This window comes from Scleropages formosus, chromosome 4, assembly GCF_900964775.1.
Source record: "Scleropages formosus chromosome 4, fSclFor1.1, whole genome shotgun sequence".
Classification (NCBI taxonomy): Eukaryota; Metazoa; Chordata; class Actinopteri; order Osteoglossiformes; family Osteoglossidae; genus Scleropages; species Scleropages formosus.
In genome coordinates, this window is record NC_041809.1 from 23,992,673 (window position 1) to 24,018,402 (window position 25,730).

The 25,730-nt window shown below is 43.5% G+C and overlaps 1 protein-coding gene across 2 annotated transcripts; it reads left to right on the plus strand.

Annotated features, from left to right (window-relative positions):
- The first annotated feature begins 1,181 nt into the window (after nt 1-1,181).
- On the plus strand, nt 1,182-23,801 carry trpc4a (transient receptor potential cation channel, subfamily C, member 4a). 2 transcript variants are annotated; one of them, XM_018755049.2, is made up of 11 exons: nt 1,182-1,589; nt 4,960-5,373; nt 8,040-8,558; nt 16,471-16,807; nt 18,012-18,151; nt 19,672-19,994; nt 20,291-20,486; nt 20,700-20,894; nt 21,283-21,324; nt 21,601-21,690; nt 22,515-23,801. In XM_018755049.2, exons 2-11 carry the CDS (start codon nt 4,996-4,998, stop codon nt 23,151-23,153), a joined length of 2,859 nt encoding a protein of 952 aa, XP_018610565.2. In that variant the 5' UTR covers nt 1,182-1,589; nt 4,960-4,995; the 3' UTR covers nt 23,154-23,801. The 2 variants fall into 2 exon arrangements, with proteins under 2 accessions (XP_018610565.2, XP_018610566.2); XM_018755050.2 differs by having other exon boundaries at nt 16,630-16,807.
- Nucleotides 23,802-25,730: the final 1,929 nt, after the last annotated feature.

Sequence of the window (25,730 nt, forward strand, 5' to 3'; positions counted from 1 at the left end):
GACCTTCCCCTGTCACTCAGAACTTGCGGAAACTCTGTCTGTTTTCAAGAAGGGTCTGAAAACCCACCTTTTCCAGATCCAGTTTGCCCAAGATCTCTTCAGCTCATCTACCGCCGTGTAGCAAGTGGTAGGGAACGAACTAGGTTTGCTTGAGACTTTCATGTCTGCAGCTATGTCTCCTTCTCTCAACGTAATGCATAAATTGTACTTTCGCAGAGATGTACGTTGCTTTGGACAAAAGCATCTGCTAAATGAATAAATGTAAGATAATATATACACACACACACATTTTCAGAACCGCTTGTCCCACATGGGGTCGCGGGGAACCGGAGCCTACCCGGCAACACAGGGCGTAAGGCCGGAGGGGGAGGGGACACACCCAGGACGGGACGCCAGTCCGCCGCAAGGCACCCCAAGTAGGACTCGAACCCCAGACCCACCAGAGAGCAGGACCCGGTCCAACCCACTGCGCCACCACACCCCCAAGATAATATATACACACACACACATTTTCAGAACCGCTTGTCCCATACGGGGTCACGGGGAACCGGAGCCTACCCGGCAACACAGGGCGTAAGGCCGGAGAGGGAGGGGACACACCCAGGACGGGACGCCAGTCCGCCGCAAGGCACCCCAAGTAGGACTCGAACCCCAGACCCACCAGAGAGCAGGACCCGGTCCAACCCACTGCGCCACCACACCCCCAAGATAATATATAATGTTACTTATATTAGGTACTGGCATATAACATCGTGATCTCCGAATACCATTTCCATCGTTATATAGCACATCCAGAAATGCACCCAGTGGTTTCCCTTCTTGACATTTACAAATTGATCTTGTTTTCTTCCGAAATAGTCGGTATCCCAGCTACGTTGCGTGGCCCGGCCCGCGTCGTGTATGACGGAATGGGACTGGGGCTCCATAACTATAACCCGCAGTGTTAGTGTAACCCCCAGTGCGGAGAGACGAGCGGCCCCCCGCAGCAACAGTTGATCAAGGGCTGCACATCACACCAGAGTGCAGAGGCAGGAGGAGAATACAAGCACGAGGCACTATACACGCGCATACACACACACACGCGCGCGCGCGCGGTATACAGCCAATGACACAGAGTCAGGGGCCGAAAGAAAGAGGTGGGGGAAGGACACCTCGCTCGCTCTCTCACTGTGCGCGTTCTGTGATTTAGCGAAGGTCCGATCAAATAAAATAAAAAATGAGAGGAACCCAAGCGGAGGTCGTGCCGCTGGAATATTCAGACCCGCTATGGACATGAATCAGAAGAAAACATTTTTCCCTAACACGTCATCTGTTGCACAACGGAAAGGCAAAGCCCTTCAGCAGGAGGAGAATGGTTAAAGCCATTTAATTACGTCCTTCGCCGAGCGACCACGGCGCCGCTTCTGCCTTTTCACATTTGGAACCCTGAGCTGCTCGTGGCCGCACCGATCTGCTGCTCCGTCTCCACCGTCCTGCACTTCTTGACTTTTCGCACCCGGTTTGCGCGTCTCTGGCGGGAATGAATGTGAAATAGTGGCTTTATTCGGAGAAGTGCCACAGCAGCCTACGCAAAACTCGCGAAGCAGGTGGTAAGTTTCATATGCAGAACCTAAGTTCATGTCAGCTGACTGACTCCACTTAGTTTTGTCATTTTTACACATGACTGTCATGACATGTCTACCTGAACATGTGTTTATTTATTACCGGCGATACCTAAAACATCCCTCACATTGCAGCATTCTATCTATGTTACTGTAGTCACTGTAACAGTGCACTCAGAACGAATCGCTCGCAGATGATAAGTCACTGTAATGCAGTCGTTCGGAAATAATAATACGTTGCAATTGCCTTTTTTTTTTTGCAGAAACATGAATGGTAAAATGGCATAAGTCTTGATGCTGAGGGTCCGCTTGCATCAGGGAAAAGTGGACAGAGAATCCCTCGCCTCGGCACGAATTGTTATTTTCGGCTCCCGCCTGAACTGATTTAGACAGAATTAAAAGTTCACGTTTAAAATCAAAGGACGTCGTTTCGGCTGCGTGCTTCACGAGGTGCTGTACTGTCACTTACTTCACTCACGTTTGCCCTCGCGGCAGGCAGGGCTCAAATAATGAGAATGTTTCTTCTTCTACACTCGTCATTTTCGCGACGATGTGCCCGCAGCGTTTATTGTAAAACGTGACAGACGCGGTGAAAAGGTTTGCGGCTTCGAAGACCGGCGTGTGGCAAACCAGAGAATTCTTGCTCTCCTAATTCACTGCCACTGATTGAATGTATGTTATTACGAGCCACGGAATACCCAGTAGGATCTGCGGTCCCAGACGTGGCCACACGTAACGTTTGTGGCTGCGGGAGCGATTCTGCCGCGCTGCACCCGCACGGACGGATCCCGCGCGACGCGCCGCGCGCCGCCTGTCCTCGCGCGCCGCCGAACTGCTCAGCCGCTGCGGCGGTTTCTGAAGTGTCAGAATGACACAAGATGTAGTTGCTCAGGTCAAGTGCGATCGAATGACTTGCGTGTCGTCGCACCGCCCGCGGGAACGTTCACGTGTGGTTTTTAGTGGTGACAAAGCGTGTGTGTAACTGCGTATAACTCCATATTTGCGTATAACTCGAATGAGTAGTTTATGATATGATATTTTTGCGCCCCCACTCCCAGTACTTGACATGATGGTGTCACACTACTCAGTTTTTGGGTCTCCAAAGAACTGCGGGAGGGTCATGGATGAGGGCCCTTATTTAAAGGCTCACTCCAGTGGAACAAGCCTGCCTTTTTTGGACTGGCTGGGAAGAGGGTGAATTTTGGCACTCTGGGCCATGTGTACTGCTCACTTTGAACCCGTGTTCTGTGTTCCCTCAGCAGCAAATGAGGCCAACAAACGGTATGAATGCGGAAGCTCCCTCTCGGAGCGAGTGTAAGAAATGTCATTTCCTAGGTAGGCATCGGTGCGGTAGGGGATGTGTCCCCAAAATCTTAAAGTAACTCGAATGTTTCCCCATATATTTATTTGTATATAACTCCAGTGAGTGGTTCTGCTAATGTTTTTTTTTTTTTTTTTTTTTGGTCTTCCAGTGCCTTGCATATTTTCAGGCCACTGCCTGGAGCTGTTTCCTGGAGGCAAGGAAGGCCACAACAAGAAACCTTAATTCCATTAATTTTTCCCAGCAATAACCTTTCAGAACATTTAACATAACATCTAAGTGAGAGATAACTCAATTGCGAGGGCAGCTTATTAAACGATTCAATAAACCAGTTACATTACCGATGTAACAGCTAAATTCAATTTCAACCCCACCCAGTTCCTGACTACAGAACCAGCCCTTTTTTTCAAAATGTCCAGAAAGTATTTAATATTAGGAGAGTCTAATTTATTGTGTTATTTGTTTAGTTCCCGGATTGCAAGAGAAGAAGGGGTGCTCTTATGGAGACTGTTTTGGGATCTGAGCATCAGAAACACCTGAAAAGAACCTATAACTGAGTGTCACACACTGATCTAACGTTCTGTCTGTGTTTCTGGTCCATTGCCTTCGGACAATCTGAGATCTAATCAGAGCAGACTGTGGGAAACTATCAAATGAAAATGGACTCAAACTAATAACCGGCTGGTGTCAAGGCACATCCCACACACACGCTACATCTGGGCCAGTTTGAGACGTTACACACCAGTAGGTGTTGTGTCATTGCCATGGAAATCCTCGTTGTTGTAGAATAATATAAGACACAATCATTTGCCTTTTCGTAACATTCTCCTGGTACCCAAGCAGCTGATGACATTTTTTTTCCATTTTCCAGATCAACTTACAATGTAGCATTAAAATATTAAGACAAGCTCACAATGCTCAGTACTCAGTAGGTGGTGTTCTCCTAGTATTTGAACCCGGATCAGAGCTATAAGTCGATGTCGTTAACTACTACACTCCCTCTACCCAACTGTGATATTATACATTCTTATGTAATGTTGCTTAATGCTTCAAAAATACTGAATTAAAAGTGTAAGGTCGGTGTAAGACAGAAATCCTATCCTAAATGAATAAATGTAAAGTGTACTGGGTTGTTTCTGCCTAGTGTGTGTCTGTCAGTTTTCATTACAAGTTTAACTTATGTGCTGGAATAATTCCCTGTGCTGTTTTTACAGAACTGTTCACAGTTGGATTACAGAAATCACTGTACTATTTGTCATTATTTTTTATGATCCAGTGTCTTTGCTAGGAATATTACTCACCATGTAGGGTCATCACTATAAACTGATAAACTGAACAGGACTGTAAGCCAACACTTGTTCTTTTCAGTACTAACCCAGAATGGTTTAGTTTTAAACCACTATATTTTAGTAGACCATTGTGAAATTGCTCATATAAAGTATATTTTACTGTTTCTCTTTCAAGCACCAGAAATCACCACTTTAGTCATGCTTGGCTCTGAGAGTTAAAGTTATTCTTACCACAAAATCATAGTTTAATCTCTTCTTTGTGTTCCTGTATTCATAACCTTGTTTAGCACACCCTTTAAGTTTTGTTGTCTCACTCTGGGGTTTTGCAAGTTTCTCTGGACAAGAGCATTATCCACAACAACAACAACAACAACAACAATAATAATAATGCATGACATCCTTTTGCACACATACAATGGCAATCCCTACTGGGGCATCTCTTGGCTGTTCAAAGTTTACATGTGGCCTGCAGTTCAGTAACTTGTAGCCCTAAAGCTGTGAGTTTAAATATGGACTTAAAGGTGTTAAAACTGGATTGCCGCTATTAGCATCCAGCTCTTTGTGTTGCATGTATAACACAAGATTGTTGAAGTCTTTTGTTATATCAGGGGTATGCTGGGAGGGTTCGGGGTAGGTGGGGTCATGAATGAGGGAACTGACTGGCTGCTTGCTTTCACTGTTGACTCTTTTTTCACATTATCCCATGTGATATCTCTCCTCTCGTTTCTTATGTCTCTCTCTGTCTAAGCCTGTGAGCTCAGTGTTATACCATGGCCTAGCAGCGATGTCGCAGCTCTACTTTCGGCGCACTGACAATTCCTCCTACCGGGACCGCATCCCGCTGCGTATCGTGCGGGCCGAGGCAGAGCTCTCGCCGTTGGAGAAGGCTTACCTGAACGCGGTAGAGAAAGGCGACTACGCCAGTGTCAAGCATGCCCTGGAAGAGGCCGAGATCTACTTCAAGATCAATATCAACTGTATCGACCCCCTTGGCCGCACAGCGCTCCTCATCGCCATCGAGAACGAGAACCTGGAGATCATCGAACTGCTGCTCAGCTACAATGTGTACGTGGGCGATGCCCTGCTCCACGCTATCCGCAAGGAGGTGGTTGGAGCAGTGGAATTACTGCTCAACCACAAGAAACCTAGTGGGGGCATGCAGGTGAGTTCAATTGGGGAGGGGGAGACAGTGTGCAAGCAGGGTTTTGGAAAGGGACCGAGTATTTTGAGCACATTCATCCATCCATTTTTAGGCACAGCTTGTTTAGACAGTTGCGATAATCCAGAGCCGGTCTCAGGAGGCTTCAGGCACAAGGTGGGGTACACCCTAGGTTTTACTCCAGGCCATCACATGAAATTCACTCAAAGTTATTTACACTAAGGACAATTCAGAGCCACCAATTCCCCTGAAACATGTCTTTGAATTGTGGGAAGAAACCAGAGCACCAGGAAGAAATCCACAAACACACTGAGATTTGAACTCACGGGTAAAGATCTGAGAGGTACCAGCCTTAGCTGGTACACCACCATGGTCACCCATTAATCGCTGTGCTACCGTGATCATACACATACAAACATATGTTTGAAAACACACCCCCACTCCATGTGTACAAGTGCTACACAAATGTGCACACTACCACTCGCTATGAATGCATAGAAAATTTTACACTTTCTTCCATACACATTTGCAGTACCAATCATTTTAAGCACAGATACATCCACTCATTAAAACATTGCACTTTATATACATTCTTTTTCCTTGCAGAACACAGTCTCTCAAACACACATGCAATGGGTGGGGTCACATTGCACACTCTCTCCCTGCCGCCGCTGCATGTTCGAGCCGTTGAATGTTCCTGTGAATCCGTAATTAGACAGTGTGATATGCAAATGTTGAAATTTCCATGTCGGTGGATCAGACTGTTGCTAATCAATAGGTTGAAAGCTTTTTTTTTTTTTTTTTCTGCCAGTGGTGTGAGAACACACTTTGACAAATAAAAAGCGTATGCTTTCCTGCGGTGGCTCGTTGCTCGTCACAGCGAAGAAGCCAGACACACTTCGTTCAGTTAGCACCAAGTGAACGTATGCTTTACTGGTGCCACGCTCACTGTCTCACAGGTGGATATTTCAAGGGAAAAGGGAAGGATTGCACAGTGGAAGCTTGTTATGATATCTGCCATCCACCCCCCGAGGCCCTGACAATAATCGAGGAAGATTCTCTGTTATTTTAATAAGCCCAAAAACAGGTATTCGTCTGCCGTGAGAGAAAGGTTGTGTCACTGTGCTGTGGTGTCACCAAACCTCTGTTGGAGGCAGTACATTTTTTTGCATTAACTGTCAAGCTGTGATATTTTGCACGATCCGGTTCCTTGCATCGTCGAGCTGGAATGAAATATATTATTCTCCTGCTATGATCGATGGACTCCTTTCTGAAAGGTGTAATGAGGAAGCTGAGCCGTTTGGCCGCAGCCGCAGCAACATCCTCGTAACTTTGCTGTAATGTCAAAGCAGTGTGATAGCAGCAAAGGTGTGCTGCAGGAAGACCACATGGGGAGGCAGGATCATGCCTTTCATGCTCGGTAGTGTGCTGTGCCATAAAATTTGCTGTTTTATACAACAGGAAGAAGTGTAATACTAATGAGCTTTCAAGACGTGTAATATTTCAGCAAAATTTGTCTTACATTTATTTATTTAACGGATGCTTTTCTCCAAAACACCTTCCAGTGAACTCTATGTAGTGTCATCAGCCCACACACCTTATTCACCAAGGTGATTGACACTGCTAGATACACTACTTACACCGGGTCCTTCATCCATACATCAGTGGAACACACTCTGTGTCACTCACACACTATGGGTGAACCTGGACAGCAATGTCTTTAAACTGTGGGAGGAAACCAGAGCACCCAGAAGAGAACATGCAAACTCCACACAGACTGGGCAGGGACCCATGTCTTCTCGCACCACCCAGGCACTGTGAGACAGCAGCGCTACTCGCTGTGCCACCCTATGTGTTGTGCAGAAAAAGTCCTATGCGTCCAAAAATTGGAACAAAAATTTTCCGTTTCTCAGAAGTAAATCTAGCCTTTATTTGTGCTTGAAAGTACAAGTGATAAGTGAAAGCTAAATTAGGATCCTGTACACCCAAGCCCCAGGCACATCTGCGACTGGATAATGAACCCAAAGGACACGACTTTTCACTCCTGATTTCTGTGTGTCCGTTTTTTTTTTTTTTATACCTATTATGGCACTGCCAGGCTCATCATTAAAAGTTTGAGGAAACGGAAAGGGAATCAGTGCTGTAGCCACGAGGCACTCTCCTGGGGCACATGGGGAATAGGAGCCATGGGATATAATTTGTTTACATGAGAGGCTCCCATTCTGGGTCCCACAGGGCAACTGTATGTGCTGGTTTACCCCATCAGTTGGAGCAACCGACTGCCTCAGTAGTGCTAAATTAGAGGGGTAAATTAGTCCAATTAGTGAAATAGCTCAATCAAGTGCATAAGCACTCAGGTAGCATGAAAACCTGCAGATGCCTCTCCCTGGGTCCAAGGACAGGGAACCCTGGTTTATATAAATCATGATGGACTTTTGATTACATTGGAGCAGAACTGCTGGTGCTCTGTACAAATTATAACACATTAAATAGAACTCCCATATTATTGCTAAAGAATAACTTGAATGCTTCAAAAGGGAGGTTCGAGACAGACTGAGCTAGATATATTTAAAGAATAAACTTAACTTTTCATTCTTTTAATCTCTAGCATTGGACCACTTGTTAATTTCCTTACCGGATAAACATTCTTTCTCCTCGCTGGTCATCAGGTGCCACCCGTCCTCCTGGACAAGCAGTTCTCGGACTTCACACCCGACATCACGCCTATCATCTTGGCTGCCCACACCAACAATTATGAGATCATCAAACTTCTGGTGCAGAAGGGTGTGTCCGTGCCCCAGCCACACGAAGTGCGCTGCAACTGTGTGGAGTGTGTCTCCAGCTCCGACGTGGATAGCCTGCGCCACTCCCGCTCCCGCCTCAACATCTACCGTGCGCTGGCCAGCCCCTCGCTCATTGCCCTGTCCAGCGAGGACCCCTTCCTAACGGCCTTCCAGCTCAGCTGGGAGCTGCAGGAGCTCAGCAAGGTGGAGAATGAGTTCAAGTCAGAGTATGAGGAGCTCTCACACCAGTGCAAGGAGTTCGCTAAAGACCTGCTGGATCAAACGCGCAGCTCCCGCGAGTTGGAACTGATCCTCAACTTCCGTGATGGCATCAACCCTCTAGAGGAGGAGAGCAATAATGACCTGGCTAGGCTCAAACTCGCCATCAAGTACCATCAGAAGGAGGTGAGGTGCCTGGTTTTCACTTGGCTACTTAGCAAGGAGGAGAGTAAATGTTAGAAGGATGGATGGACCAAACTTTCTTGTTCCCTGGTGACCACAGCTAACTTAAAGACCAACTACATCATATTGACTTAAACACCATGTTCACAGTCAGAACCGTCTAAGAGTGACTGGTTGAAAGACGTTCCTGATTTCATGATGCAGTTCCAGATGCAGTACGCTACACTGTGGAACCGCACACTTTAGTTTTTTTAATTCCTAGTCAGCAGGTGAATGTTCATCTCCTGGAGCCAACTTCAGGCTTCATGGTTATGCTGAGGGCATGTGGGGCTGGGTGGACTTTAGGTGATATGTGGGCAGTCAGACAGGGAGGCAGACCGTGATGAATGGCGATTGCTGGCTGAAAGCCCCTTTGGACATTGTGATGGTAGAATGGCCTGAAGATTTATCTCTTGTTTATTAAGTGAGGTAGATTTATTTATTAGAGGGCAAAGCACAACTTATGATAAGGCACTCTAATGCAGTCGCAAAGGAGCCTTTTCTGTAATTGAAAGTTTTAATGTACTGATCCATGGATTGATAGGTAGACAAACGGATTTTTTATGGAAGGAGCAACATCTGTCAGCTGACGGAATTACACAAAAAAACTTCTATATTTTTGCTTCATGTTCTGGGACCCTTTCCCTCTCTTTTATGTTAGTTCTCTCTGTGCTGAGCATCATTCTTGCGATTCTCCACACAGTTACAGATTTTTTTTTTTCCCACCAAGATAATAGTTCTGTCACTCAAGCACTGGGAGACTGGGAAGCATTAGCGACAGGGTCCACAGAGAGATTGTGGTGGTATTCCCTAATCGTTGCTCCATCTCGGTACAGGGACACCCCACCTGAGGTTAATGGGCCCTGCCACCGGAGTGGCACTGCTGGCTACATTGATAGAATCACCGCTTTTCTTTGTGGTTACCCTTAAAGCAGGGGTTCTTAACCTGGGGTCCATGGATGCCATGGCATCAGTAGATGGACATCAGGGGGTTTGCGAAGTGCAGGCTTGATTTGACAATAACACAAAATGAAAGTATAGCTATACTATTAACATCCATGATGTAATTATTTGTGAGCATCATCAGGTGTCAGTGCAATAAACCGAGTGCAATATTTTGGACATTTTTCCCAAATGGGTGCTTAGCTTTCTTTCGATAATAAAAGGGGTCTGGGGCCTAGAAAATGTTAATAAACCTTGCCTTTATGGCATAAATATGTCGTAATAGGGTTAAAGGATATTTTGTTATTCATATTCTGCTGTTACTAACATTTACATCAGATTTTCTTTTATATCTTTGATTTCATAGTAGTTAATGTTTCAGTTCAGATTAATGAATGTAGTTTGCCTGTCTATAGTATGAGTTGCCTGAAAGAGATGGTGGACAGATGTCGTGAATTTGATTTGTGGAGAGAAGCAGTGAGCCTCCAACCAAAGGCTATTAAAATGGGGTTAAAACCTCACCATTCAGAGTGTGTCTGGTTTAGCTTTGTTATTCATGTTGGTCTCAGCCTGGCTGTGTTTGTCTCAACCGGAAACTGCAGCTTTCGGAAATGTCAGAATAGTGCAGGTACTTCAGTGTGCAACATGGGGCACAAGACATTACATTTTACATTTATTCGCTTAGCAGACACTTTTCTCCAAAGTGACTTACACTGGACACTATGTAATGTTATCAGCCCACACACCTTATTCACCAGGGTGACTTATACTGTTAGATACACTAATTTCAACGGGTCACTCATCCATACATCAGTGGAACACACACACACACTCTCTCTCTCTCTCTCTGTCACTCACACACTAGGGGTGAACCTGAACAGCATGTCTTTGGACTGTGTGAGGAAACCAGAGCACCTGGAGGAAACCCATGCAGACACAGGGGGAACACGCAAACTCCACACAGACTGAGCGGGGGTCAAACCCACATTCTCTCGCACCACCCAGGTGCTATGAAACAGCAGCGCTATTCACTGTGCCACCGTGCCGCCAACATTGGGGCTGCCCCTTGAACCTGAGAGTGAACCCAGCTTATAGGTGCAGATTTTTTAAAAAAATTTCTTTTACTCATGTGGACATAATTTAATTTTTACATCCGATGTTAATTGTCACAAGAAATGGTCCAACAGTTTGAACAAGACCGAGGCGTCTTTGATATTTATACTGGTCCCTGCTGCCCCCCTTTGAAAATGAAGTGCTATTGCAACTCAAACCTTTTGCAGTGATGATCACAATGGCATAATTCACGTTGTACTGCATGCAAAGCCTTACAAAATTTTCCCATATTGTCTTTTTGTTGTTCTCTTGGACATGAGTGATTGGAAGTGATTGAGCCTCTTCGTAAGCTTGTTGGAACTGGAAGCTTGGATTGTTTGTGAAATCGAAGCCATCTTATAAAGGGGCGAAGAGAGGATTTCGTCTGCCGCATTCTGACAATCTACATCTGAGTGCCCTGAGTGAAATTGCCTCTCTTTTTCCATTCGCTGCGGCTGGCTTTCATGGGTGCCTACTTTGGTCTTTAACTCGAGAGGAATCTCTACACGTCTTTGTTCCCATGGCGACTGAGAACCTAGTCAGTTCAGCCGCAGCACGGTAGTATCTCGTGTGCTCGGCGGTGGCGGTCGCCCCCCTGCCTTGGTGGCAACCACCCCTGAACAAACATGCAGAAGACCATACGGCACAAGTCTAAGCTGTGAAACAAAACATAAGAGGTCTTGATGGCGTAGACATCAGGAAGGAAATGTCAGTGGTGAATTTGACTATAGGTTTTACTGTGCTAAATGAGGTTAAAGATTAAAGAAATGCACTTGTAACCACTATGTTGCACCTGGAAATCCTAGATGGGCAATTGCTGTTGTCCTATTAAGCTGTTCCACCAGCTACATGAATAAATTATTATTCACCTGCAAAAATGAATCACTGTAGATTCCAAGATATAAAAATCTGTGGCCAAAAGTCTTCCAAGTAAAAAACTAAAATGGCAATATCTAACACAACTGAACATTTGGTAGTCAAATAGTGTATAGTACATACACTATATACTGTATATAGCAGTGATTCTTATATTTTGACTGTACACACTCATGGAGAAAAAACAAGGCCCTCCCTCTTAGTGACTTCACTAGCAAGAAATGTTGAGCAATAGAGGATCAAAAGGAATGAAAATAAGTGCTTCCTTAACTTTGAGTTATTGATTGTTCCCAGATTGAACCTCAGCCTCTAACAAATCTAAAGTAAGTCCATGATGTAATAAGATCCTCTAATTCCATTAGTGCCATATCAAGGCCCTGCTGGATTGGTGAAAGGCTGAAGGTCATTAATGTCTAGCAATCCTAAAATGCGGGGAGCTAATTGCTCAAAATTTGTGTGTTTCATTTTTATTCCACTGTTAATACATCTGTAAACAAAACTGAGATTTTCTAGTATAAAGGAATTTTAGGCCTTATTTGAGCGTAGGTTTGTAATTGTGTTTTTTTATGTGTACCTTGAGACCATTGCAAAAAAGAACATGTGATGAGATGGTGCTCTGGTTAATAAACCTCCAGCACTACAACTAGAAGAGGTCTAACTTAACAAAGATGTGGAAAAAATTAATTCTTTCCATTTGTTGTCACGCTTCCTGTCATAAGTGTCAAAATCCCATTCAGACCTGACAGCTCTAACATCCATCTACTTACATTTCATGCATAGTTAAGCTTCTGCTGCCTAATGACTTAATAGTAAGCACTTAAGAGCCCCTACATATTGTTGTTCGCACCATTTGAAGACCAACAGTGATTTATGCTTTTACACCTTGAGAAACATGGTAGAACCTCAATACTGAACAAGTCAGGCCAGGAAACACACATGACTTCATGCACAAAATAACCAATCAAATTTTAGGTGTATTGTGAAATACTATATTTGTGTAGGGGGGTGCAGCGGCGCAGCAAGTTTGGCTGGGGCCTGCTGTGGTGGGTCAGGGGTTCAAGTCCTGCTTAGGGTGCCTTGTGACGGACTGGCGTCCCATCCTGGGTGTGTGTCCCCTCCAGCTTTGCACCCTGTGTTGCTGGGTTATGCTCCAGTTCACCACTACCCTGCTTGCAACAAACAGTTTCAGACTCTGTGTTGTGTATATATTTGTGTGTTGAGACAGCTGGTATAGTGGTTAGATCTGCTGCTTCTGGACCCAAAGGTTGGAGGTTTAAATCTCTCCTGCAGCTGTAGTACCCTTGAGCCAGGTACTTACCCTGAATTGCTCCAGTAAAAAATTACCCAGTTGTCTAAATGAGTAAGTAATTCTAAAGTAGCTTGACATTTTAAGTCTCATTGGAGAAAAGTGTCAGGTTAATGTATATTGCTTTAGTGAGTACTGAAGGAAAATTAAAAGCTGTTTTTACTATGCACCAATAATCTGGGACTACAAAAAAGAAATATTGCATTATGCTCAATTTTTTTTTTTTTTCCCTAAATTAGTTTCAAATATGACAAAATCGAAGACAAATTTAACTTGAGTTTTTACTAGGGCTTCCTATCGCCTGTTTAATGGAGCATTTTTCTTTCTTGTTCGTGTTAGTTTACAGGTGATAATTTTGTATGACAGTTAAAGCTTTATAAAACCCCCACAGAGTCCAGCTAACAAGAATACTTGAGAAACATCTGGCAAGAAATCCATATTTCTGACAGGCATATTTATGGCTACATTCTGCACAAGTCAGCTGGTGTCTCTGAGCCATGAGCCTCCCTCATTTGTTCAAAAGAAGGCTGGTTCTTATGTATCCAAACCCAGCTCAAGCAGGGCTATGAAAATGAACTGCATCTATCATTGTGCCATTTGTCATTGGCTAGCGCCCCCCACAGGATCTTATCCCAGGAAACACACACACACATTTTTAGAATTGCTTATCCCATACGGGGTCGCAGGGAACCAGAGCCCCACCCGACAACCCAGGGCATAAGGCTAGAGGGGGAGGGGACACACCCAGGACGGGACGCCAGTCCATCGCAAGGCATCCCAAGTGGGCCTCGAACCCCAGACCTGCCGGAGAGCAGGACCCGGTCCAACCCACTGCACCACCGCACCCCCTCTCCCAGGAAACACAGATGCAGTGTAATAATTCATAGAATGGGTGTTGAACACCAGTTCTCATAGAACAGAGTAAAACACAGTCCAAGTGGATAGCAGCATACTCTGCAGGGACTGGAGCTCATTACTCTTCATTTACATTTATTCATTTAGCTGATGCTTTTCCTTTGAAGAACCTACCACAGTTTACCCATTTATAGAGCTGGGTAATTTTACTGGTACAACTTAGGGTAAGTACATTGCTTAAGGATACTACAGCTGGAAGTAGGATTCAAACCTGTGCCCTTTAGGTCCAAAGGCAGCAGCTCTAGCCACTATGCTACTAGCTGCAGGAGCTGCCCTTTAGCTCTTTGTTCAATGAAATACACCTTGAGCAAACATAACAGGGCTTTTTTTAAGCTTTCAGAAAAAAGTCTTCCTTACACAGCAAGGATGTAATTCTCTGTAAGTCATTTGTTCCCGTATATCATAGGTTCCAATTTGACACTTGTGTAGTGTTTTTATAGCTTATTGATTTTTTTTTATTTTTATTTTTTTTACAATTAATATTGTGTACTCTATATTGTTTTAAAAGCCTTCTAACCATACACCATTTCACGTGTGGATTGTAGGCTCGTCACCTTAATGTACCGTGCTTCACATCGATTTGTTCTTTGAGCGCATGCAGCCCTCTATTCTCTGAGGTGTCTTCGCAGAGATTTTTTTTTTAGACGTTATTTCAAACATTTGCGACTTATTTCAGGTCAAGGTGTACTTCCAAAAGTAGCAGAACAGGCAGAAATGCAATAAAACAAGCCAGTAGGAGCAAGACATGAGCATTGATCAAGGTTGTTGCTGAAAGAAACTTTTAATTTATCTGAAGTTGCTCTCTGGGGAATTACGATTGTCTCAGTTCAGTGGAGCATCAGCTGGAGGAAACTGAACTGAATTTTAACTGGTTGGGGTTGTCTCTTTTTCAGGGCATGTGACTGATTCCTTCTGAGTAGCTATTGAATAATTTAAACCCATGGCAAACACAATATTCCAAATGTTACACACATGGATTAAATAGAATTAATTGCATAGAATTACACAGTGTTTCTGGCTGGAAATTAGCTTGGGGTTGCTGTAAATGACATTGGCTGTTTGTACAGCTAGAGAGTGTGTGTGTGTGTGCATGCTGAGAGCCTGCTGAGAAAAACAATGGCACTTCCTAGAATATACGGTTTAAAAGTTCTTAGTTCTTTTGTTTTTTTTATCTGCAATCATTAAAAGGTTAATAAACAAAGCAATGCCAGTTAAAATCCCTGTTATTTCTTACCTATTACTGTTGATGTAACGGTAAACCATACATCATCTCTCAGATTTCTAGATAATAAAAAACCTGTCAGTCTGCTTTTTGCAGTTAATAAATGGAAATGTGTCAAATCTCCTGACAGGTTGACAAGATGAAAGCACTGATTGTACAGAAGTGTATCTTTTATCTTTTACAGCACATAACTGGGCTAAAAAGGAAGCCTTAAAATAAAACTTGAATGAGGCAGATTTGCCCACCTTGAATTTCTCCCTGAATCTGACCAGGCTGTTGACTACTTAATTTTTTAATCTGAATCAGCCTAATGCTCTCTATCTGTTTTGAAAGTCAGAAAGATTTGTTTGCATGACTCATTTTCCCATCTGCCAATCTTCAGACTCACCTGTTCCTCCATTCCTCTGCACTTAGGAACATGTTTAATTTGTGCCATAACATTCACAAGGTTACATGTACACCTGTACTTTGCATTTGGACTTTGGTTTAACCCCGATTCACTGTGTGAAGTTTTCACGCTCTCTCCATGCTCACATGGGTTTCATCCATGTGCTTTTTCCTCCCACAGTCTAAAGGTATCCTTTCCAGGTGGATTGCTGACTCTGAATTACTTATCATGCATGAATGTGTGTGAGACTACCTATGAATTAGTGCTTGGTCCAGGGTGTACCCTGACTAGCTTGGCGGCCAGTGCTCTAGACCGCAATGATCCTGCTTTAGGATTAGCACTTCTCAAAACTGAGTGAGAATTTTATACAGAATCCCCGAAACAGCTTCTAAATGCACTTAATAATAAAGAAAAAAGATTTTTAGGTTGGGGAGGTGTGGTGGTGCAGTGGGTTTGGCCAGGGCCTGCCCTCTGGTGGTTCTGGGGTTCAAGTCCTGCTTGGGGTGCCATGGGACAGATTGGCACCAACCCTCCTGGGTGTGTCCCCTCCTCTTCCAGCCTTGTGCCCTGTGTTGCCAGGTAGGGCTCTGGCTTGCTGTGACCCTGCTTGGGACAAGTGGCTTCAGGCTGTGTGTGTGTGTGTGTGTGTGTGAGTGATACTTAGGTTACTAATCTGAAGCAATTTACAATAAACCATAAAAATACAAAAGTAGAAGAATAAACAAAATGAACAGGTTTTAGAGGGAAAAGGGATAGGAAAAAGGAGCATGTATGTGTGTTGTGTCAACAGTTTTGGATATGTGGCTCTAAAGCTTAGATTTAAATGTATTCAGAGTTTTTATGATACTCTTGACTTGCTTTCGAATTAATTATATGGTGTTTAATATATAAGGCCGGAATTTTGTATGGTTGAGCCATTTAAACTCAGGAACACATTTATTTTTTCAGTTTAAATGAATGGAAATCAAGGGTTTGTTTCACAAGAATTCATGCTGCGAGCAGATTTTCAGGAACAAATTATGCTCCTTATTTAAAGGAAGCCTATATTTTTCTAGACTTTTTCCTTCTCTGTGATTTTTTCAGTTTTAGGGTGTGTTTTTCTTCTGATTCCTTCTTTCTCCTTCTTATTAATCAGTTTGTGGCTCAGCCAAATTGCCAGCAGCTTTTGGCATCTCGCTGGTACGACGAGTTTCCAGGCTGGAGGAGGCGCCACTGGGCAGGGAAGTTCCTCACCTGTGTCTTCATTGGCCTCCTTTTCCCTGTCTTCTCCCTCTGCTACCTGATTGCCCCCAAGAGTCGCTACGGTCTCTTCATCCGCAAGCCCTTCATAAAGTTCATCTGCCACACAGCATCCTACCTGACCTTCCTTTTCCTCCTGCTGCTGGCTTCCCAGCACGTCGTGTCCACCGAACCCAATCGTCAGGGTCCTGCACCCACCACTGTGGAGTGGATGATTTTACCCTGGGTCCTAGGTAAGCGAAAACGGCAACCCTCACACATTTTGAAATGGAGTAGGCTGCCAAGGTGCCCTATGATTCGGTTCCAAAGTTAAAGAAATGCCAGTCATTCAGTGCTCTTGGTCCAGCGCTGGTCAGTCTTCCAGTTTAAATCCACAGGGTTTGAAAATAGCCACCAGTAGGCACGAGCCAGAATGAGAAAAGCATATACCTTCAGCTTGACGCTTCCTGGCCCAATGTGCCATAGGGAGGAAATCATATGGACTTAGCATAACACCTGGTAATAGCTCAGCTGAGGACAAAATTAAGGAGAGCAGAGGTCAAAAATGAAAAGCAAGCCTGGCAAATTGGACCAAATGCTTTCCATTCCCTGTGCTTCAAAACATAAATTAGAAAATCAAAAACAGGAGGGAAATGTGTAATGTGTTGAAATGAGAAACAAACGAATGAAAACACTGAAATGTTTAAGTATTTGTTTGTGGGAATAACAAAAACATCTGAAACTCATGTTCTAGAACACCTTAAGCACTTCCCCCAAGGGAAAGGAAAATTTCAGAAAAGACCTCATATTTTTTATCCTCATTATCTTACATGCATATAAGCTTTATTTGGTGCCAAGATGATATTTTAGGGCATTCTTAGAAAGTTCTCAATCTGCTCCCAAGAATCAAATGCGTTCAATTTCAGTTTTCTTATCCTAATAAAAAAAGACATTGAAGGCAATTTTGATTGGGCTGATTAGAGTTGCCATGTGCAGCCTAGATGCAAACAAAAATGAGGTAACAGCAGGATTATAAAAACTCATAATCACTCTGTGAGCTTGTTTATTTTACAGGGTCATCAAATGTTTTGTCAGTAAAGGGACTTTTATTACAGATAATATCAGAGTACACATAGACTGAAACCGCTTGTCCCGAGTGGGGTTGCAGCAAGCCGGAGCCTAACCCAGGGCACAAGGCACCCCCAGCAGGACTGGAACCCCAGACCCACCAGAGAACAGAACCCAGCCAAACCCACTGCACTACTGATTCAAATATGAAACCTCTCCTTTTTCTCAAGACTAAAAAATATCCTCGTTCCCTCTCAGAAACTTGAACATAGCTATGACTGGCATCCTGTATGTTTGTGCACTTAGCTAATTCTGTTTTTTGGGGTCAAAGACTATGTAACTGTCAAGTGATTTAAAAACTTTCCAAGATCATGTTTTCTCAATCTGTAGGTTTCATCTGGACTGAGATCAAACAAATGTGGGATGGTGGACTCCAAGACTATATCCATGACTGGTGGAACCTCATGGACTTTGTCATGAATTCTCTGTACCTGGCAACTATTTCCCTGAAGATAGTCGCCTATGTGAAGGTGAGGAGACTCTTGGTGGTTAGATCCTGACATTATCTATTACATTTATTCATTTAGCAGACGCTTTTCTCCAAAGCAACGTACATCTCAGAGAAAATACAATTTCTGCATTACATTAGGAGAAAGAGACACATAGTTGCAGACGTCATTAAGTAAACCTAGTTTCTTTCTTTCCACTTTATGCACCAATGTTCATCGCACGAGTAGGTGCACAAAACTCAGGGACTCAGGATAGACTAATCCTGACCACCTTCCTACAATATTTTTTTTTTTAAAAAGGTACACAAACATTTACATATAATACAGGAGTAGCAGCTATGTAAAGGCTTATCTAGGTATGATCATAAAGTTATAGTGCCTGAGCATTTACACCATATATGAGCTTGAGAGATCCTGGGCAAAGTGACTCTGGAAAAGGTGAGTTTTCAGACCCTTCTTGAATGTAGACAGAGTTTCTGCAGTTCTGAGTGAGAGGGGGAAGTCATTCCACCACAACGGAGCGAGAACAGAGAACCTCTGTGCTTTACTTTTCGTGCGTGGGACCACCAAGCGAGTGGAAGTAGACGAGCGAAGGGGTCTGGCTGAGGTGTAGTGATTGATCAAGTCTTGTAAATAGCTGGGAGCAGTTTTATTGATGCATTTGTAGACAATAACCAGGGTCTTGAATTTGATCCGGGCAGCTATAGGAAGCCAGCGCAGAGAAACGAGTACAGGAGATACATATGAACGCTTTGGCAAATCAAACACAACTCGTGTAGCAGCATTCTGTATCAGCTGCAGAGGTTTAATGTCAGTAGCGGGAAGGCCACACAGGAGAGTGTTGCAATAGTCCAGACGGGATGTCACCATGGCCTGGACAAGTAGTCAGGCAGATTCGGTTGTGAGGTAAGGACGGATCTTGCGGATATTATGCAGGATGTATCTGCAGGTTCGGGTTATGGCTTCAATGTGCTGAGAGAAAGATAGACTTGAGTCAATCATCACTCCCAGACTCTTAGCCGAGAAGGTAGGCAAAATGAGTGAGTTGTCCAGGTTGATCCATAGATCGTGTTTGGAGGACAGGCCAGCTGGGAGATGAAGAATCTCTGTTTTGGAGAGGTTGAACTGGAGGTGATGATCAGACATCCAAGCAGAGATACCTGACAGGCAGGCACCAATGCGTGCAGAAATGTCTAATGCTCCAGGTGGAAAGGAGAGAAAGAGCTGGGTGTCATCAGCACAGCAGTGGTATTTGAATCCATGGGAGGCTATGACCGGACCGAGGGAGGAGGTGTAGATCGAGAAGAGAAGAGGACCCAATACCAAGCCCTGTGGGACACCGGCTGAAAGAGTCAGAGGGGAAGAATGGGAGCTCCGCCAGACCACTTGATATTAGAAAATCAACTGTAAAAGACTTGGCCACTAATTTGACATATTTGCAGTTGTATACATTTTAGAAGGCTGAGTTTGAAATGTTTGCTAGATGGAACACCAGAGTGCTCACACACCCACTGCTTCTCTGTCCTACTCTCCCCCTCCAGTACAGCGGCTGCAAACCCAGGGACAACTGGGAGATGTGGCATCCCACATTAGTGGCGGAAGCTGTGTTTGCCATTGCCAACATCTTCAGCTCACTGAGGCTGATCTCACTCTTCACGGCCAACTCGCACCTGGGTCCACTGCAGATCTCTCTGGGCCGCATGCTGTTAGACATCCTCAAGTTTCTGTTCATCTACTGCTTGGTGCTGCTGGCCTTTGCCAATGGTCTCAACCAGCTATACTTTTACTATGAAACCCAGGGCTCCAATGAAACCAAAAGTTGCAAGGGCATCCGTTGTGAGAAGCAAAACAACGCCTTCTCCACGTGAGTCTGCTGCAGTTTATGTACCCTATGGCCTGGAGCAGCCATCCTAGCCATGTTGTTAGGCCTCCACTCTTCACCTCTACTTGAGATATTCAATGATGGCAAACACTGAGACTCTTCTATAGCTGCAGAAATAATACAGTGTGTGTGACAGTCCAGTTGCATATTTGTTATGCAGATAACTTTAAGGGTATGATTAATAAAGATGATTCTAATAATTTAGTGGAATATAAAAATTGTTATGCAGATACCCAACATGATGCATAAACAGACTGCCTTTGTATTCTTGCATTCAGGTTGTTTGAGACCCTACAGTCCTTGTTTTGGTCCATATTTGGCCTGATTAACCTCTATGTGACCAATGTTGGTCCTGACCACGAATTCACCGAGTTTGTTGGCGCCACCATGTTCGGCACCTACAACATCATCTCGCTTGTGGTTCTTCTCAACATGCTGATTGCCATGATGAATAACTCTTATCAGCACATTGCCGTGAGTCTCTTGGGAACTCTCTATCTCTATAGTTGCCATGTCTGTATCATTTCCTCTCTTTTTTTTCCATTATCATAGGACACATAACTGGTTTCAGGCTATATTAAGTATTTTTCTGTTTGAGTTTGTCACTGTTGTGACTTGGTTCTGTTACATGGAATTGCATTCCCCTTTGGTCAAGTTTGTCCAAGTTGTCTTGCATTTTTTTTCTAGGACCATGCAGACATTGAGTGGAAATTTGCTAGAACCAAGCTGTGGATGAGTTACTTTGAGGAAGGGGGCACCTTGCCATCTCCTTTTAACATAATCCCGAGCCCCAAGTCAGCATGGTACCTCATCAAGTGGATAAAGAGGCACATCTTCAAAAAGACCAAGTCAAAAAGGCCAGAAACATTTGGAGCTCTAGGGGTAAGGCCTTGCTTTTTTCAGATTTTGCCTGTCTTTAATATTAGTTGATATCATCACATTTAAACAATGAACTTTTGCCGAAAATGTGAATTTGTTCTAATAAAACTGCCTTTCTGCTCTGAGTTGCACAAACATTCAGCTGAGGCATATCATGCAATTTCAGAAAGGATCTCAAAAGCACAGCTTGCGCCAACTTGTCGGTGCCAACTGGACACAAATGAATAAATATCCAGCAGATGACTACCAGCTCTGATATTTTGGATGCAATGTTATTTTATGTCACACGCTTGGCTGCACTCCGGTCGCATGAAAAAGAAATAAGCATGAGGTTGTCTTTATGTGCCATCCAGACACAATATAATCTCGATATGTTTTTTCTTTTCTGCAGAGAAGGGCAGCTGAGAACCTCAGACTAAATCATCAGTACCAGGTAATGATGTCCGCTATTGACACAGATTAGTTATTGTGCTGCCTGCATGTGTTCTCTGCCATGTGGACTTAAGCTATTTAAAATCACATTTTCCTGGAGATCCTGCAATAGGTGGTCTTTTTATGCTCAGCTCCATAAATCTGTTCTATTCTTCTCTCACTTTTACACTTTATACTGAACATCACACAGGTGCAAAGATTACCGTTCTTAGTGTTGAAAACTGATTCTGATGTTAGGGACATTTTTTTTCTCTTTCTCTTTCCCTTCCATTTGCAGGAGGTGCTGAGAAATTTAGTGAAGAGATATGTGGCGGCTATGATCAGAGATGCGAAGAAGGAGGAAGGGTTGACGGAAGAGAATTTCAAGGTGAGAAGTCTCCTTCAGCAGGATGATATCAATTTTGGTGCTTGGTTAATTTGCTGAAAAACTTCCTCAGTAACTTAAACAATAGATATAATTGAATAATTAAAGGAAGCTGGTAAATTATAAAGCAGTCTTTCTCAGTCTCTCCTACATTTACAAGATAACAAAATGAATAAGGCTCTAACAGGTTCTCAGCCATCAATGGGCAGTGAGTAAAACTATTTCAGTGTCTATATTTATAACATCAGGGATTCCAGTTTCTCCCAGAAGAATCATACTTTTGGACCATTGAGTAGGGTACTAAAATCTAAACTAATTCAGTAAAAATGACTAATTCAGCAAAAGAACACTGGCCAATGAAGTACATTTAAATGAAATCCAAAGGGTCATTGTTCATTGCTTTTGGCACTGTGATATACATAGTATAAAACTTTTATGTTGTTCATGGCAGTATGATGTTTGAAGTAAACCCACAGCAAGCTATAAAATTTTAGCAGATATATAGGGTGGACTGCTTAGAAAACACATACTTCAGCACACATTTCTCAACACATAGTCATGATGCTGGCTGTTACAACAAGAACATGTTTACCTCACTGTTCCCAAAAGCCATCGCAGTAATTTCTATAAATGTCATGTGACATTAAAACATTATTAGCTGCTTTCACAATGTAAATGGTTTGGTTTTTTTTTTTTTAAAAAAAAAATCTGGGCTGCACCGTTCTGACTTTGAGTTATTGATTGTCTTATTTTCTCTGAAAATAAATGTCATGCATTTGTCTTCCAGTTTTCATTGAGCTGCTTTTGATTTCCTTCTCCTGTTTCAGGAACTGAAGCAGGACATCTCTAGCTTCCGTTATGAGGTCCTGGGAATGATGAAGAGTCAGGGGTCCAAAGTGGGCTCAGGGGCCTCCAGCCTTGCATACCCCGACCACCCACTCAAGTGCACACCATCGCCCCCCAGTGGCCACCAGAAGAGCAAGCTTAACCTGTTCGATGTTACCACCATGCTGAAACAGAGCTCTGGTGGCCCCAAGCCATCGGAGGCCTTTAATGGGCTGGCCAATGGCTCTGCCCTCCTGCCGGCTGACAATCCCACTGGCTCGCGGGAGAGACTCCAGAGGAAGGATTTCCCTCGAGACATTTCAAACTTTGGCCTTTTTCAGCGACAGCGCCGGGGAAACAACCCAGGCCATAACCCCAACAAAATCTACTCTGTCTCAGAGGAGATAGACGAGTCAGACCCAGAAGAGTCAAATCGCAGTGGGAAGGAGGTAAAGCCCTCCGGGCCATCTACTGGTGAGGAGGCAGAACAAATGGTTGTGTCAGGGTGCCAGGAAGAAGAGGAGGGCAAGAAGAAAGATGAAGAGGTGGTGGAAGCAGTGGAACCAGAAGGGGAGGAGGGTATCCCCCATGAGGAGCTCAAAGAGGGTCAAACCAGCACTTCTTTGACTGAACAGACATAGTTCAGCAAGTTTGACATGTAAGACCCTCTAGTGCACAACATTGCAAAAGTGACAATCAAACTTTTCTATGGAAATTTAGTGTGTTTCTGGCAAGTTCTGTGCTGGAATAAAAGGACATGTTTGTTCAGTTGGTTCATCCAAGGATAGAAACAAATATCTCCACACACTAAAATGGGAAACATGGTTTCATAAGAGATCCTGCTCGTTTATACAACTGATGTCCGTGAAGAAGCAGGACTTTTTCATGCAATGAGGAGGAAATGGACAGCCTCACAGCCTCAGGGAGAAAAAGGAGAGGCCATGGGTGAATTTTGATTCACACGCTTCGTTTGAGTTTGACGAACCCGGCTGAGCTCCCGGCTTCCCCTACAGGAGCTGAAATCAAGTTCGCAAGAACACTAGTGGATGTTGTAGAAGTTTCCAGGTCTCCAGGGGAATCCTGTTTTTATGGGTCCTAAACACCACAACTTGGCACAGATGTTAATGTGGATCCGCAGATGAAACATTAGTTTCTAGCCTAAAAACTTTCTGCATTACTTTGTTATGTAAATGAAAAGCCTAACCCTGTAGCTAGTGTAAGCTATATTTCCCCTTAGACCCAGTAGTCTGCCTTACCCCATTAGTTTGAGCACTTTACATTAAATGATCTTGGAGGGCAGGACAGGATGGGGAGTGGGGAGTGGGGGGTGGGGAGTGGGGGTGGTTTCTTTTTTTTTTTTTTTTTTTACACACAGTGTACTTAACTTTAGCTTTTCTATGCAAAACTCCTTTATTCCTGGACTAAAATGAACATGCATTGTCCTCACTAACCTCAATGTATCTGTGAGCTGTGAGCACTTTTAGGTTCATGTCTATAGCATCTTTGAAGCTATGTACCCTAATGTACACCAAATGCAGCTAATTTGCAGTAATTTGCCTTTTTTATTGTAAAATCATACAGCGGATGTGAACTATATAGGTTATGTACTCAATAATAGAATACAAGTATACAGTAGATATATCAGATTTCTTTTTTGAATTATATTAGTTGGTGTAACCTGAAGAGGTTGAACAAATCTACATTTCTGATTTTAGGTAGTCCCATTTCATGTGCTACGAATGACTAAATAAATAAGGTTATTTATTGCAATATTTTTAGTTTTTCATGTATACCTTGCTGACGCACATATACACAAAGGGAAGTGGTTGTCTTCTTTTTGGTAACCATGGCAACATAAGGTTGAAGCTTCTGTTACTTTAATCATTTCTACTTAAGTAACACTGGGTTTTTTAAAGTCTGCTTTTTTTTCTTCTCCAATTAGGAAGCTGTAAATCCCAGTTGATGTTCTGGCTTTTGTGATGTAGGGAAGTGAAACACTGCATGAATGTTAATATGAACAGATCCTACGGGGACTGACACAGGAAGCTTTAATGTTTCACCTAAAAAGTTTCATTATCACATTTTCTATACAACAGTTACTTTTCATGTATAACCCTATTAATATTCAGCAATGTAAACACTAAATAATATGCAGTGTTTAGCTTTGAAATCTAGGGATCTCTGAGCTTGCTTTTAGGACTTCAGTGCATTTTGTATTTAATACCATAGAACCTGTTTACATAAATATAGAATCTTTCTGAAATAAAACGTGGGTCTTAAGATCTGCTTCTGTGCAAAGAGAATGGTTCAATCTGAGCACATTGCGTATTTATGCACTAGTTGACTTCAAAAAAAACCTATAAAGCGGTACACTGGGCACAGTTTTATGTGACATGAAGTTGAAGTCCAGAGTTCATATTCCTCCAGATACAGATGTCTGTGGACTACCTTCAAAAAAAGCTGGGTTTGTCTGCTTTCAGGCCCAACCGCATTGATAACAGTTCAGTCCTTCGTCTTTCGCTGTTGGTCTGAAAGCTCACGCTGCGCTTTTGAGGGCCAGCGCTACGTTTTGAGGCGAGTGTGTTTGCACCATGTGTGCTGGACAAACGGCACCCTTTGAGATAACACTAGGAAGAGCGTGCCGCTGTTAGCGGAGGAGCCTTTCAATTCTCAGCCTTTCCCACATTCTCTCCATCTCTCTCCATTTCTTTAGCATTCCCTTTGCCCTCTTCCCCAGCTGAGTGTTAGTCCTCCAGGCCCACAGCTCTGAGAGGCAGGAGAGGTCCACTGCAGTGTATGATTATCTCTCTGGCACTAGCGCCTCATTTGTCCCTGCCTCTGCCAAGGCCAGTGCTGTTAGACTCACTGGGGGTCTTGGACTCTTCTACAGCCATCAATTCTGGATGATTAGACCCAGTCAGAGACAGCTGTGGAGCCTGGAGAAGCAAACTGGAATGGGGGAAAAGAGGCTGGGTTCAATAAAAATTGAAAAAAAAATCTATATGTCTTTCTTAAATGTGTTATGTGTGCCTATGCATATGTCTTTGGTTGTGTGTGTGTGTTTGCGTGTCTGTGATTATAATGTGTAATTCAAAACAATTTATTTGTGGTTGTTTTGTTGTATATGCAGTACAGACCAGCGGGGGCCTAAGTGTAATTGGTGGAAGACTCATTGTTCATCAGAGGTTCAAATCTTTGATTTGAATTCAGCAGAAGCT